The sequence below is a fragment of the Haliotis rubra genome, unplaced genomic scaffold (assembly GCF_003918875.1).
Source record: "Haliotis rubra isolate DU_JTF1 unplaced genomic scaffold, ASM391887v1 Scf12, whole genome shotgun sequence".
Lineage (NCBI taxonomy): Eukaryota > Metazoa > Mollusca > Gastropoda > Lepetellida > Haliotidae > Haliotis > Haliotis rubra.
Window position 1 is genome coordinate 3,646,483 of NW_025765114.1, and position 16,043 is coordinate 3,662,525.

Below are 16,043 nucleotides of genomic sequence, written 5' to 3' on the forward strand. Positions count from 1 at the left end.
TAACATCATTACTCATATACTTTGGGTTTTAGATTATAAACTTTATTAATTCAGGAATAAAATAGACACTTTTGCATTGCCAAATTACCACATAGACAGATCAAAGCCACGCGATGGTATCTTTGCAAGAATGTTAGCAGTACACACCCTGAATGAGCCTAAAAAGTTCTCATTCAGATTCCGTCAGAAGGGGAAAAGTCATATGAAAATCGAAAAGCACAATCACAAACATTCCTACAGGTTTTACGAAGCGAAAAAAGCAAACGTCTCACAGATGGAAATGAAATGCTATTATAATAACAATGGCAATGAAGGGCCTCTTTATATGGAAATTTCTCCAATCAGGGCGGGCCTGGACCTCAGACGGCCACCGGCTAACGGATCACTTGCTGTAATTGAAATCCGGCATAAGTTCAATTGCTTGAGTGCGGTTGGCGGCACCAAGCGCCAGCTCCGGGCAAAGGGTCCCATTCAATAGTAAAGTTATTACTACTGTGGACACTGCATGGAGAGAAGTTGATATTTTCACGGATGACTTGTTGTCGATCAGATACCGTTTCCAGCAAATGGGTCCACACAAAACAACCAATTTAGCCGTTTTGGAAGGTTCGGGGTCGGGAACCTTTTCAATAAAAGTCAATTTCTGGACAATACTAGAAGATGTTTGATTACTGACAAGTGGCGGGATGGAGAATACATTTTGGATGGTTTAAGGAATTAAAACAAACTCATACGAAGGCGAAATTCTGTTTGGAATCAGTGGCTCGCGAGTGCAGAAGCGTCATTGGTCAGCGTGGACATTGGTCTTCTCTGGTTCTTTAGCCATTCTTAAGACCTCTGGAAGGATGTTACACGTATGGATAATATAGTGCCTAATCTGTGTTTTAGGACACCAGGTGTCTCAGAGTGACATTCAGTGAACATCTCAGGAACGATTCCACCCAGAAACTTATAGTTGGTGACTTTCTTCAAGAGGGACAGGTATTTCAAAGAGCGTACAAAACTATGCCGCTGGTGTTCCTCCAAACACGTTCACGCCGGGGAGGATACTATGGTTCGGTAGAGCTTGACTGTCAGTGATTGATCTTATGTGGATAACGTGGAACCGACTCTCTGAGCTGACACTCCGGAGGTAACCCTGTATCAGAGCTTCTGGCTCAAGTTACACTTGATATCAATTGTTATCAATGTTGCTCATTAACGTGTTCACGTAACTAAACCCCTAAACGCTATTGCATTACATTTGTCGCATGACAAAAACTTCATTGTGTGTTTGTCGTTAGTAGAGACATAGAGGTCGTAAAACTGTAGATTTTGTTCCGTGCTGTATCGGTCAGCATAGCAATAGTTCTACCTCGGAGCGTTCACCGTTCTCCAAGTTCCAGATAAACTCCTCCAATTTCTAATCCAAACAAAGGAAATAGATTCGTTATAGATATCAGGAATCAGGAAGTGTTAAGATATCCGTTGTTTCAGGTTAAGCTATATCCATTAAATTAGTTTATAGTCAGGAACTTCTTATAAAAAGGACCCGGGTTAGAATGAACTTTCAGTAACCCAAGCTTGTCGTAAGGGGCGACTAACGAGATCGGGTGGTCAGGCTCGCCGACTTGGTTGAACTGTGTCATCGGTTCCCAATTGCGCAGATCGATGCTCATGCTGCTGATCACTGGATTGTCAGGTTCAGACTCGATTATTTACAGACCGCCGCCATATAGCTGGAATATTGCTGAGTGCGGCGTAAAACTAAACTCACTCACTCACTCTCTACAAAAAGAAGTAGTAGTTGTGGTGGTAGTAGTAGTAGTAGTAGTAGTAGTAGTAGTAGTAGTAGTAGTAGTAGTAGTACAGTAGTAAGTAGCAGTAGTAGTGACATAAGTGGTAGCAGTCGTAGTAGCAGCAGGTGAAGTTTGTAGAAGAACCAGAACATCACATTTTACTGTGGGCAGTAGGTGGTGGTAGGAGACGCCATGAAGGTATAGCATAGTGGCAGGAGAAGTAACTCTAGAGTAGCCTCGCACTGGTAATGTAAACAACATTTACATCACTCATAGTGGCAGTATATAAGTTGTGAAAGAAACAATACGGGAACAGTAATTCTGAAAAAAATCCCTTAAATCTTAATAGTCAGCATTACTAGATTATGGTCTTATATACTCATATACCTGATTAAACTAGCCTTCTGAACCAGCTAATATGCCCACCGTCAAATCCGTCTCGTTTATTTCGGGCTCATATTGGTCCGTGGGGGAAAACATGATGAAATTATTTGTAAACTCTTTTAAAACAATTATGCAGGACCTGGTTTATATTCCTGTGAATTAGATTTTGTTCATTTAACTTATTCGCATGTTATACTCATAACTAAACTAAATGCGTACTAAATGTACAAATGTCAAAAGGTTTAGAGGTTAACAGGACGGTCATTGGCTCATTGTTGTAGTGAAATGTGCAATATTGTTCTGTTTCAGTCATTTTAGATATTATGTATAGGATCATGTCAAAAGTCAAACTTAGGAGGGAAAAAGATAGTAAGGCAAGTTGTCCATCATTTGAACATGTCATAATTTTCACTGTTGTTTTCAGTATGCACTGTTTCCAATACTAGTACTAGGTTCGGTCTATTGGTATTAATGTTCAACCTACAATTCTATTTACAGTCATGTGTAAGCTCTGTGTATGTATCAAGGCGTATTATTTGGTACTTTGTCTGTTAATGAAAATGGTTTAAATGTTGGGAGTCATTAATATTCCTGTCGTTTCATCATTAAGGAACCAAGCCCCAGATTTCTTGTGAATCTAGCAGAAATACAAAAGCGGAGTAAGGTGATTAGTAAATCTTCTTTAATACAGCGCCGTATCAATGTTTGCTGTGGAATTAGGGGGATGTAAGTCCGCTCTTGGTCCCTGACTGATTGAATGCGACTGGCTGACACAACCGTCCGTTCCTTTGAATACCATATTGTACGATAAAAACATGGCGCTAAAACATTATCGTGTGAAAAAAACGTTTCGAATCAATATTGACATGGATTTCTTGATATCGGTGACAATTGCTACAGGACGCTCTGTTTACTTTGACATAGCGGTTAACGAAAGTGTCAGGGGGTGATTTAATGTTCATATTCACACGGCAGAATTAAAGGTTGGTCACCAATCGATTGATTTTTGACGGTTGGTGTAATCAAATAGTTTTACGATACACTTTCGATATAACGTTATTCTGACAAGTAATGGCGTCTCTTGTAGGACGAAGAAGGTCTTGACATCCGGGAAGTAAGCTCTCCGGACGAGGAAGACAGTATGCAAAACACACCCAACGACACTTCAGTACCCGTACCAGCCGGACCCCCTCTGGAAGGGAAGGACATGGACCAATATGAGGGGGGGACATAGTCCCGAGGAGGGGCATGACCCCACCCTGCCAACGTACAAGGAGGCCGTTGGGGACGACATCCCACCCCCGGAGAAGTCGTTACAACCGGATGGTGATAAGAAGATGGAGTATGACCCTGAGAGCGGCGAGCCTCGGGAAACGTGGGGAAAAAAGATGGATTTTTTATTGTCAATTATCGGCTATGCTGTCGACTTGGCCAATGTTTGGAGATTTCCTTACCTGTGCTATAAAAACGGAGGGGGTGAGTATTTGTTTACTTATTTAATAGGGGCGGTGGGTAGACTATTGGTTAAAGCGTTCGCTCGTCACGCCGAAGACCCGGGTTCGATGTCCCACATGGGTACAATGTGTGAAGCCCATTTTTGGTGTTCCCCGCCGTGATATTGCTGGAAAATTGCTAAAAGCGGCGTAGAACCCAACTCACTCACTCACTTATTTGATAACCATTTTGTTTTTGAAACCAGCCCTTTAATGTCCCTTGAAAAATGTAGTTTTCTTTGTGAGAAGGGATACCCATTGCCTTAGCCTGTAGACTATCGAAGTCATTAAAAATCCTCAGAATTGGGTATCTATCTGCAGTGTCCGAGCCAATGTTTTGAACCACATGAATTCTTTTTATACAGATTGTAGGTTCATTCACCTGAAGTACAGACTTAAAACATACGGTAATACAACTGAAACGTCGGATGATACCTCGGACCATGTTAACATTGAGCCATACCTGACAAGTCAACATATCGTGTACAATGTATGGTTTTCTAGGCTACTGTCAATATTTTGATATCGTATTAAGAGATAAAGTGCACGGACGTTCACATTCATATCTAGCTAGGCATTCACAGATTATAAAATCTTGTGAGAATGTGACAGTTCGGATCTGAATTATTCTAATGATTCCATATCCTTATTGGTCATCACATGTTCTACTTACTTGTATTAAAACGTCCGGAAGTTCAAAATCAGTATGTTCGTGGTATTTGTACACAATGAGTAGAGCGACAAAGGTATCTAACAAGGATTTGATCACACGTAGCTACAATGGCTGCTTCAGCTGAGAGGGTACCCTTCGGAAAGGTTGAAATATATACAGACCTTTCGTTCACACTAAACGTTTGAAATCATGAAAGAAACCTATTTGAAAATTCATTCATGTGGTATCAGCAATTCAGGCGAGGGGCGGATGGGTAGTCGAAAGGTTAAAGGGTTCGCTCGTCACGCCGAAAATACCGTTGACGTTGATACATTGTTATTAAAAGCGGCCAAAAATATTACCTATCCACCCATTCATTGTTACACGCAAAAGCACATATTTTGTTATACACATATATGAGGACATTCAGCTTAAAATAATCTTCCAGGAGAAAACTTAACGAGTGAACTTCCGCAATTATGTTTTATAAAGGGGACTGTCTTTTCTGAGATCGAGAAGGAAAGAAAGCCGATCCCGGGGCTTCTAAGCAGGACATCTGTGATGTTGTAATAACATTGCGATATTTAAAACACATTCAGATAGCACTATAGATAAAGGTAATAACATGGAGGTACCTTTATCTCCCCAGATAATAAATTATCTTGCTTTACTTAACGCAAGGACGAAACCTCATCCGTACGCATAACCCGGTATCAGCTGATAGTAACATTGTCAGGGCTTACAGAGAGGCAAGTGTCATCGATGTATTGCCTTCGATCATCGATATTCGATCGATTGCTCGACCCCTGTAATGTAACAGTAGTGTATGTGATAGATGTAGGATTTCGGGACAGTAAAGTTTGAAGTAAAGTCTTCATTAGACTTAGAATTGCATTACCTTGAAAAGCCCGCACGACTCAGCAGACAGTGGAGAATTTCTTGAGTATATTTGATGTATGATAAAATTCCAATTCAACGAGAATAACAGATGTTATATTTGTGATTACACTTTCTCAGTTACATTTGACCATTTTCCATTTGGCATAGTGTATTCATAGCTCTCAGACGTGGAAGCCGTGCCAATTTACACTTGTCAGAGGGGTACACAAAGTACGCGATCTAAACTACCAATTGTCCGACTTCTACTTTGTTGAAAAATGGCTGATGGGGTAAAATGGCTGACTGTGTGTGCTGGCGATTAGTTTCTGACTCTGAGAGTGTGGTTTCGAATCCCGGGTGGGACTCAACTTAAGTACCAAGAGTACTTAAATCTGTAATTTACTGAGAAAGTTTAATCCCGAATATAACATACGTTACATTTGACCACTTTCTTAAAGGCATTGTCCATTCATAGAATAATAGACTTCACTGATTATACCAAGAACACTTTCATGAATCTGTATGTAGCGTAAAGTACAGTATATATAATCTTAAAAAGCTATTCAAAAGTAAGCACAAACCTTTTCATAGATTTTGCCGTACCAACGAGTCAAATATATTTTAGTTTCATCAATGTAATATCCAAAAGAAGGGAAGAAATATCAAGTTGAGGGAACTCACCAAAACAAGTATGTGTTTTCTTAGAGGTCATCTATAAGTGTATCATTCTTTTCAATCAATCAATCAATCAATCAATCAATTAATCAGTATTCAGAGCTGAAGGCCAAGGGCCTATAGTACAAGTATAAAAAGTTCAAGAGCAGAGTGTTTTTCCCTTCATAATAGCATGATATATTAACAATGCAATATTTGCAATCACTATACGATTAGCAGTTGACCGTAGCTGGTTGACTATGTGCTGTGACGGTTGTTTCGCAAAATAACTGGGGAAATACTGTTCTAACTGCTTCTAATGTTACTATAGTGATCGCAATTAGCCTAACATGGTATTCGTCTTAAAACCACATTTAATGTGCAGTATTTGCCCGCAGTAGGTTTGTTATGAAATTGTCCCTCATAACACCTTTAATCACAGTAACTGAACGAACGTATAATTCTTTAATGCACAGTAGGTTTGTTATGAAATTGTCCCTCATAACACTTTAAACTGAACCAACGTATAATTCTTTAATGCACAGAAGATTATGAAATTGTCCTTCATAACACCTTTTATCACAGTAACTGAACCAACGTATAATTCTTTAATGCACAGTAGGTTTGTTATAAAATTGTCCCTTATAACACCTTAAATCACAGTAACTGAACGAACGTATATTTCTTTAATGCTCAGTAGGTTTGTTATGAAATTGTCCCTCATTACACTTTAAACTGAACGAACGTATATTTGTTTAATGCACAGAAGGTTTTTTAATAAAATTGCCCCTCAAAAAACCTTAATTTACAGTAACTGAACCAACGTATAATTCTTCAATGCACAGTAGGCTTGTTATGAAATTGTCCCTCATAACACCTTAAATCACAGTAACTGAACAACGTATAATTCTTTAATGCACAATAGGTTTGTTATGAAATTGTCCCTCATAACACTTTAAACTGAACGAACGTATATTTCTTTAATGCACAGTAGCTTTGTTATGAAATTGTCCCTCATAACACTTTAAACTGAACGAACGTATATTTCTTTAATGCACAGTGGGTTTGTTATGAAATTGTCCCTCATAACACTTTAAACTGAACCAACGTATAATTCTTTAATGCACAGTAGGTTTGTTATGAAATTGTCCCTCATAACACCTTAAATCACAGTAACTGAACGAACGTATAATTCTTTAATGCTCAGTAGGTTTGTTATGAAATTGTCCCTCATTATACTTTAAACTGAACGAACGTATATTTGTTTAATGCACAGAAGGTTTTTTAATAAAATTGTCCCTCAAAAAACCTTAATTTACAGTAACTGAACCAACGTATAATTCTTCAATGCACAGTAGGCTTGTTATGAAATTGTCCCTCATAACACCTTAAATCACAGTAACTGAACGAACGTATAATTCTTTAATGCACAGTAGGTTTGTTATGAAATTGTCCCTCATAACACCTTAAATCACAGTAACTGAACGAACGTATAATTCTTTATTGCGCAGTGGGTTTGTTATGAAATTGTCCCGCATAACACTTTAAACTGAACCAACGTATAATTCTTTAATGCACAGTAGTTTTTTTTATGAAATTGTCCCACATAACAATTTAAACTGAACGAACGTATATTTCTTTAATGCACAGTGGGTTTGTTATGAAATTGTCCCTCATAACACTTTAAACTGAACGAACGTATAATTCTTTAATGCACAGTGGGTTTGTTATGAAATTGTCCCCCATAACACTTTAAACTGAACAAACGTATATTTCTTTAATGCACAGTAGGTTTGTTATGAAATTGTCCCTCATAACACCTTAAATCACAGTAACTGAACGAACGTATAATTCTTTATTGCACAGTGGGTTTGTTATGAAATTGTCCCGCATAACACTTTAAACTGAACCAACGTATAATTCTTTAATGCACAGTGGGTTTGTTATGAAATTGTCCCACATAACAATTTAAACTGAACGAACGTATAATTCTTTAATGCACAGTGGGTTTGTTATGAAATTGTCCCTCATAACACTTTAAACTGAACCAACGTATAATTCTTTAATGCACAGTGGGTTTGTTATGAAATTGTCCCTCATAACACTTTAAACTGAACCAACGTATAATTCTTTAATGCACAGTAGGTTTGTTATGAAATTGTCCCTCATAACACCTTAAATCACAGTTACTGAACGAACATATAATTCTTTAATGCAAAGTAGGTTTGTTATGAAAGTGTCCCTCATAACACCTTAAATCACAGTAACTGAACGAACGTATAATTCTTTAATGCACAGTGGGTTTGTTATGAAATTGTCCCTCATAACACTTTAAACTGAACCAACGTATAATTCTTTAATGCACAGTAGTTTTTTTTATGAAATTGTCCCTCATAACACCTTAAACTGAACCAACGTATAATTCTTTAATGCACAGTAGGTTTGTTATGGAATTGTCCCTCATAACACTTTAAACTGAACCAACGTATAATTCTTTAATGCACAGTAGGTTTGTTATGAAATTGTCCCTCATAACACTTTAAACTGAACGAACGTATATTTCTTTAATGCACAGTAGGTTTGTTATGAAATTGTCCCTCATAACACCTTAAGTCACAGTAACTGAACGAACGTATAATTCTTTAATGCTCAATAGGTTTGTTATGAAATTGTCCCTCCTAACATTTTAAACTGAACGAACGTATAAATTTTGAATGCACAGTGGGTTTGTTATGAAATTGTCCCTCATAACACCTTAAACTGAACCAACGTATAATTCTTTAATGCACAGTAGGTTTGTTATGAAATTGTCCCTCATAACACCTTAAGTCACAGTAACTGAACGAACGTATAATTCTTTAATGCACAGTAGGTTTGTTATGAAAGTGTCCCTCATAACACCTTAAATCACAGTAACTGAACGAACGTATAATTCTTTAATGCACAGTGGGTTTGTTATGAAATTGTCCCTCATAACACTTTAAACTGAACCAACGTATAATTCTTTAATGCACAGTAGGTTTGTTATGAAATTGTCCCTCATAACACCTTAAACTGAACCAACGTATAATTCTTTAATGCACAGTAGGTTTGTTATGAAATTGTCCCTCATAACACCTTAAACTGAACCAACGTATAATTCTTTAATGCACAGTAGGTTTGTTATGAAAGTGTCCCTCATAACACCTTAAATCACAGTTACTGAACGAACGTATAATTCTTTAATGCACAGTGGGTTTGTTATGAAATTGTCCCTCATAACACTTTAAACTGAACCAACGTATAATTCTTTAATGCACAGTAGGTTTGTTATGAAATTGTCCCTCATAACACCTTAAACTGAACCAACGTATAATTCTTTAATGCACAGTAGGTTTGTTATGAAAGTGTCCCTCATAACACCTTAAATCACAGTAACTGAACGAACGTATAATTCTTTAATGCACAGTGGGTTTGTTATGAAATTGTCCCTCATAACACTTTAAACTGAACCAACGTATAATTCTTTAATGCACAGTAGGTTTGTTATGAAATTGTCCCTCATAACACTTTAAACTGAACCAACGTATAATTCTTTAATGCACAGTAGGTTTGTTATGAAATTTTCCCTCATAACACTTTAAACTGAACAAATGTATATTTCTTTAATGCACAATAGGTTTGTTATGTAATTGTCCCTCATAACACCCTAAATCACAGTAACTGAACGAACGTATAATTCTTTAATGCACAGTAGGTTTGTTATGAAATTGTCCCTCCTAACACTTTAAACTGAACGAACGTATAATTCTTTAATGCACAGTAGGTTTGTTATGGAATTGTCCCACATTACAATTTAAACTGAACGAACGTATATTTCTTTAATGCACAGTGGGTTTGTTATGAAATTGTCCCTCATAACACTTTAAACTGAACCAACGTATAATTCTTTAATGCACAGTAGGTTTGTTATGAAATTGTCCCTCATAACACCTTAAATCACAGTAACTGAACGAACGTATAATTCTTTAATGCACAGTAGGTTTTGTTATGAAAGTGTCCCTCATAACACCTTAAATCACAGTAACTGAACGAACGTATAATTCTTTAATGCACCGTGGGTTTGTTATGAAATTGTCCCTCATAACACTTTAAACTGAACCAACGTATAATTCTTTAATGCACAGTAGGTTTGTTATGAAATTGTCCCTCATAACACCTTAAGTCACAGTAACTGAACGAACGTATAATTCTTTAATGCACAGTAGGTTTGTTATGAAAGTGTCCCTCATAACACCTTAAATCACAGTAACTGAACGAACGTATAATTCTTTAATGCACAGTGGGTTTGTTATGAAATTGTCCCTCATAACACTTTAAACTGAACCAACGTATAATTCTTTAATGCACAGTAGGTTTGTTATGAAATTGTCCCTCATAACACTTTAAACTGAACCAACGTATATTTCTTTAATGCACAGTAGCTTTGTTATGAAATTGTCCCTCATAACACTTTAAACTGAACGAACGTATATTTCTTTAATGCACAGTAGCTTTGTTATGAAATTGTCCCTCATGACACCTTAAATCACAGTAACTGAACGAACGTATAATTCTTTAATGCACAATAGGTTTGTTATGAAATTGTCCCTCCTAACACTTTAAACTGAACGAACGTATAATTCTTTAATGCACAGTAGGTTTGTTATGAAATTGTCCCTCATAACACTTTAAACTGAACGAACGTATATTTCTTTAATGCACAGTAGGTTTGTTAAATATGAAACAAAACTGTAATCGTCTGCGACCTGAGGGACGTTTAGCTATCCAACAACATTAATCGTCACGTTAGGACAAATATTTAAATGTAATACTGATTTCGTACTACAGAGAGTTTATTCCGTACAGGGGCCACCGACCCGTTATACAATGTCAAAGATGACAATGCAATCCAGCGCCAAACATAATATAAGCTGTATGCTAACATGTACAATGTCTCATTTAATTGTATACTCTATATTGGTCAAAACCTGTCAAATATGGACCTATTCAGGATTTAAATTGTAATTATATTGGAATACACTCTCGATTATACAAGCATGTAGAATGCGATGGGAAGTAATTTGAAAACAAAATGCTTATTTATTCAAAATATGAATTACGTTAAAGTTCATATTTCTCTCTATTCAAGAAGTTTGACATTTTACTGTATACTGAAGTCTTGAAAATCCCTTCTATATGTGCACATAGTGCGTTCATGCTTACAGTCAAGTCGTTCTGAAAGAAAAGTTTCCAAGTTACCCCCGGAGTGTTTCTGTTCCTTAGCCCACAGAAAGAAATAATGCGAGGAGGAGCACATCCTAACCAAAGATTTGTACGTACAATCTTAAAGAGGGCTATAGAAACAGTGTTCACCAGCCACGTAGAACTCACTCCATCATGTTCTAACACTGCACGATCTATTTCTAGAAAAAATTCGAGGTAACCCCGGTGACGACGAAACCACCCTCGTTGTTACCTCAACGTCGCTTCCTATTCTCTGTTGGTAACTGTGATCCGTGGAGTGATTTATCGATTAGAATCGCCTTCTGACATCGTTACACATGTGACGTGCGGGTGAGCACATCTTTCACAACGCAAAACAAGGATAACAATGACGTCAAAATGTGCAGAGTTGATCAAGAAATATGTTTACACAATTGACTTCTGAGCATAACATGACCAACACGAACAGCGATAAGTGATAAAGACAGGCATGTGATGTAGTAAATGAGAATGGATCTGAATCCAGCATCCAGCTATGACTACTGATGTAAACAATTCGAGTGAAACCACAGTGAAATCACAGTGAAATCTATGTGCTGTTGGTATGAAAAGCGTTTTGGTTTGGTTTGTTTGTTGTTTAACGCCGCACTCAGCAATATTCCAGCTATATGGCGGCGGTCTGTAAACAATCGAGTCGACAATCCAGTGATCAACAGCATGAGCATCAATCTACACAATTGGGAACCGATGACATGTGTCGTACGACAAGCATGGGTTAGTGAAGACTAGTTCTAACCGGCACCTTGAAAAGCGTAATGTAGAGTGAGATAGTTATATGACAACTCATTATAGGGTGTGGTAGTGGTATGACGACAAGATGTAGGATGTGGTAGTGACGACATGGTATAGGATGTGGTATAATGACATGATGTAGGATGTGGAAGTGACGACATGGTATAGGAAGTGCTAGTGGTATAATGACATGATGTAGGATGTGGTAGTGACGACATGGTACAGGAAGTGGTATGATGACATGATGTAGGATGTGGTAGTGACGACATGGTATAGGAAGTGCTAGTGGTATAATGACATGATGTAGGATGTGGTAGTGACGACATGGTATAGGAAGTGCTAGTGGTATAATGACATGATGGAGGATGTCCCATACAAATAATCTAATTTTACAACCACAGGACGAATATATGGTCATCATAAAGCGTTGTATAAGATAAGTTCACCAGAGTTGCAACAGACCCTCACAATGCTGTTGATGTCATACACTGAAAAATAAAATAATGCTTCTTTCCCCGGTATAATGGCATGACTTAGTGTGTGAGTATGGCAGGGTGCGATTTCGGGTTTTTCAGTACCTGCACAGAGTGCAACCTGGCTTATAGGTTTGGTATGATGACATGATGTAGGATGTGGTAGTGACGACATGGTAGAGGAAGTGCTAGTGGTATAATGGCATGATGTAGGATGTGGTAGTGACGACATGGTAGAGGAAGTGCTAGTGGTATAATGACATGATGTAGGATGTGGTAGTGACCACATGGTATAGGAAGTGCTAGTGGTATAATGACATTATGTAGGGTGTGGTAGTGACGACATGGTACAGGAAGTGCTAGTGGTATAATGACATGATGTAGGATGTGGTAGTGACGACATGGTAGAGGAAGTGGTATGATGACATGATGTAGGATGTGGTAGTGACGACATGGTATAGGAAGTGCTAGTGGTATAATGACATTATGTAGGGTGTGGTAGTGACGACATGGTATAGGAAGTGCTAGTGGTATAATGACATGATGTAGGATGTGGTAGTGACGACATGGTATAGGAAGTGCTAGTGGTATAATGACATGATGGAGGATGTCCCATACAAATAATCTAATTTTACAACCACAGGACGAATATATGGTCATCATAAAGCGTTGTATAAGATAAGTTCACCAGGGTTGCAACAGACCCTCACAATGCTGTTGATGTCATACACTGAAAAATAAAATAATGCTTCTTTCCCCGGTATGGCAGGGTGCGATTTCGGGTTTTTCAGTACCTGCACAGAGTGCAACCTGGCTTATAGGTTTGGTATGATGACATGACGTAGGATGTGGTAGTGACGACATGGTACAGGAAGTGCTAGTGGTATAATGGATGTAGGATGTGGTAGTGACGATGTGGTAGTGACGACATGGTATAGGAAGTGCTAGTGGTATAATGACATGATGTAGGATGTGGTAGTGACGACATGGTATAGGAAGTGCTAGTGGTATAATGACATGATGTAGGATGTGGTAGTGACGACATGGTATAGGAAGTGCTAGTGGTATAATGACATGATGTAGGATGTGGTAGTGACGACATGGTATAGGAAGTGCTAGTGGTATATGACATGATGTAGGATGTGGTAGTGACGACATGGTATAGGAAGTGCTAGTGGTATAATGACATGATGTAGGATGTGGTATTGACGACATGGTATAGGAAGTGCTAGTGGTATAATGATGACATGATGTAGGATGTGGTAGTGACGACATGGTACAGGAAGTGCTAGTGGTATAATGACATGATGTAGGATGTGGTAGTGACGACATGGTATAGGAAGTGCTAGTGGTATAATGACATGATGTAGGATGTGGTAGTGACGACATGGTATAGGAAGTGCTAGTGGTATAATGACATGATGTAGGATGTGGTAGTGACGACATGGTACAGGAAGTGCTAGTGGTATAATGACATGATGTAGGATGTGGTAGTGACGACATGGTATAGGAAGTGCTAGTGGTATGATGACATGATGTAGGATGTGGTAGTGACGACATGGTATAGGAAGTGCTAGTGGTATAATGACATGATGTAGGATGTGGTAGTGACGACATGGTATAGGAAGTGCTAGTGGTATAATGACATGATGTAGGATGTCCCAGTGACAAACATAATCTAATTTACAACCACAGGACGTGGTAGTATGGTCATCATAAAGGAAGTATAGTGATATAATGACATGATGTGGGATGTGCAACAGACCCTCACATGGTATAGGATGTCTAGTATACTGACATGATGTAAAATGTGGTAGTGACGACTTGGTATAGGAATGGCTAGTGGTGCGATGACATGATGTAGGATGTTTTAGTGACCTGCACAGAGTGCAACCTGACATATAAGTTTGGTGGTATAATGACATGATGTAGGATGTGGTAGTGACGACATGGTACAGGAAGTGCTAGTGGTATAATGACATGATGTAGGATGTGGTAGTGACGACATGGTATAGGAAGTGCTAGTGGTATAATGACATGATGTAGGATGTGGTAGTGACGACATGGTACAGGAAGTGCTAGTGGAATAATGACATGATGTAGGATGTGGTAGTGACGACATGGTATAGGAAGTGCTAGTGGTATAATGACATGATGTAGGATGTGGTAGTGACGACATGGTATAGGAAGTGCTAGTGGTATAATGACATGATGTAGGATGTGGTAGTGACGACATGGTATAGGAAGTGCTAGTGGTATAATGACATGATGTAGGATGTGGTAGTGACGACATGGTATAGGAAGTGCTAGTGGTATAATGACATGATGTAGGATGTGGTAGTGACGACATGGTATAGGAAGTGCTAGTGGAATAATGACATGATGGAGGATGTCCCATACAAATAATCTAATTTTACAACCACAGGACGAATATATGGTCATCATAAAGCGTTGTATAAGATAAGTTCACCAGGGTTGCAACAGACCCTCTCAATGCTGTTGATGTCATACACTGAAAAATAAAATAATGCTTCTTTCCCCGGTATGGCAGGGTGCGATTTCGGGTTTTTCAGTACCTGCACCGAGTGCAACCTGGCTTATAGGTTTGGCTACACCATCAAACTTTTGGTTGCACCATAAAATAATGTCACTGGTTCTAAAAATAACATAAATTCTTGTTTAGCAGTTTTCATAACAAGTACTCAGTATCAGATACAGTCCACAGAACCTGATTTCATGACGATAAATCAGACATCCGACAACCGACATCCGACATGTAATCAAACATTCAGTCTGCTAACATGTGGCATACGGTTCCTGACATGCTTACGGTATTGTAATTAAAGGCATGTTTGTCGTGTAGTGTCTGTTATATAACAGGTTCCATTGGACGTTGTAGCAGTGAAACATATATGAACAGGTCGACCTGTGGAACTATTCACAGGGTAATGTTTAACGTAAAACCCAAGTTGATTCTACGAAAGCTGTGACGTGCTTAATGCTGTGGTATTGCTGAAAGCCGGTGTGTGAATGTTTACTCACCAGAACAACGACAACGTGCACTTCAGTATGCTCTTGTGTCCAACATGTATCCTATTGTATATTGTATGCGCTGAAGCTCTGATAGGAGATACATTCTGGCCCAGAACATTTACCAGGTCCACTCTTCCAAGAGTGTTGGAAAATATTTAATGGTCTACAATTGTGTATTCTGTGACACCTAAACTATCCTTATCTTCGTGCACACGCGCACACATATCCACACACGCACAAACTCTCTCTCTCTCTCTCTCACACACACACACACACACACACACACACACGTACGCGCAAAGTATAACAGTACAACACACTGATTATGACAGTACTGGAAGTGGACAGCTCTGGCGAATGAGCAGGAAGTTGTCGGAGTCAGTGTAGAAGTTGTCACAGGGGTCTTAACACTACATGTATATATAATATTGATAGGGTGTTAAGATCACGTCAGTGACAGTATATCATGACATCTTTATGCCATTTTTTCTGCGTTACAAGCCTCTCTGGAGGTTGTATCATGGCTGTCCGCAGACGTTCTCGGTCTGGTACCCACAAACAATAGTGCTGAATACCAGCACCCATCCTCGACGTCTCATTACGCACCACTGAAGTTGCTCCCCGCAACAATCTAGCCAAACACCCCAAACAATCCTGAGTG

At 38.6% G+C, this 16,043-nt stretch overlaps 1 protein-coding gene across 1 annotated transcript in view; it reads left to right on the top strand.

The window, feature by feature from the left end:
* The window catches only part of LOC124262729 (sodium-dependent dopamine transporter-like), a 69,496-nt gene that overhangs the window by 16,544 nt on the left and 36,909 nt on the right, over positions 1-16,043 (top strand). Inside the window, exon 2 of the mRNA XM_046697278.1 lies at positions 3,250-3,638. Within this exon, the coding sequence (XP_046553234.1) occupies positions 3,380-3,638 (259 nt within the window). The 5' untranslated portion in view covers positions 3,250-3,379. The remainder of the gene's footprint in view (positions 1-3,249; positions 3,639-16,043) is intronic.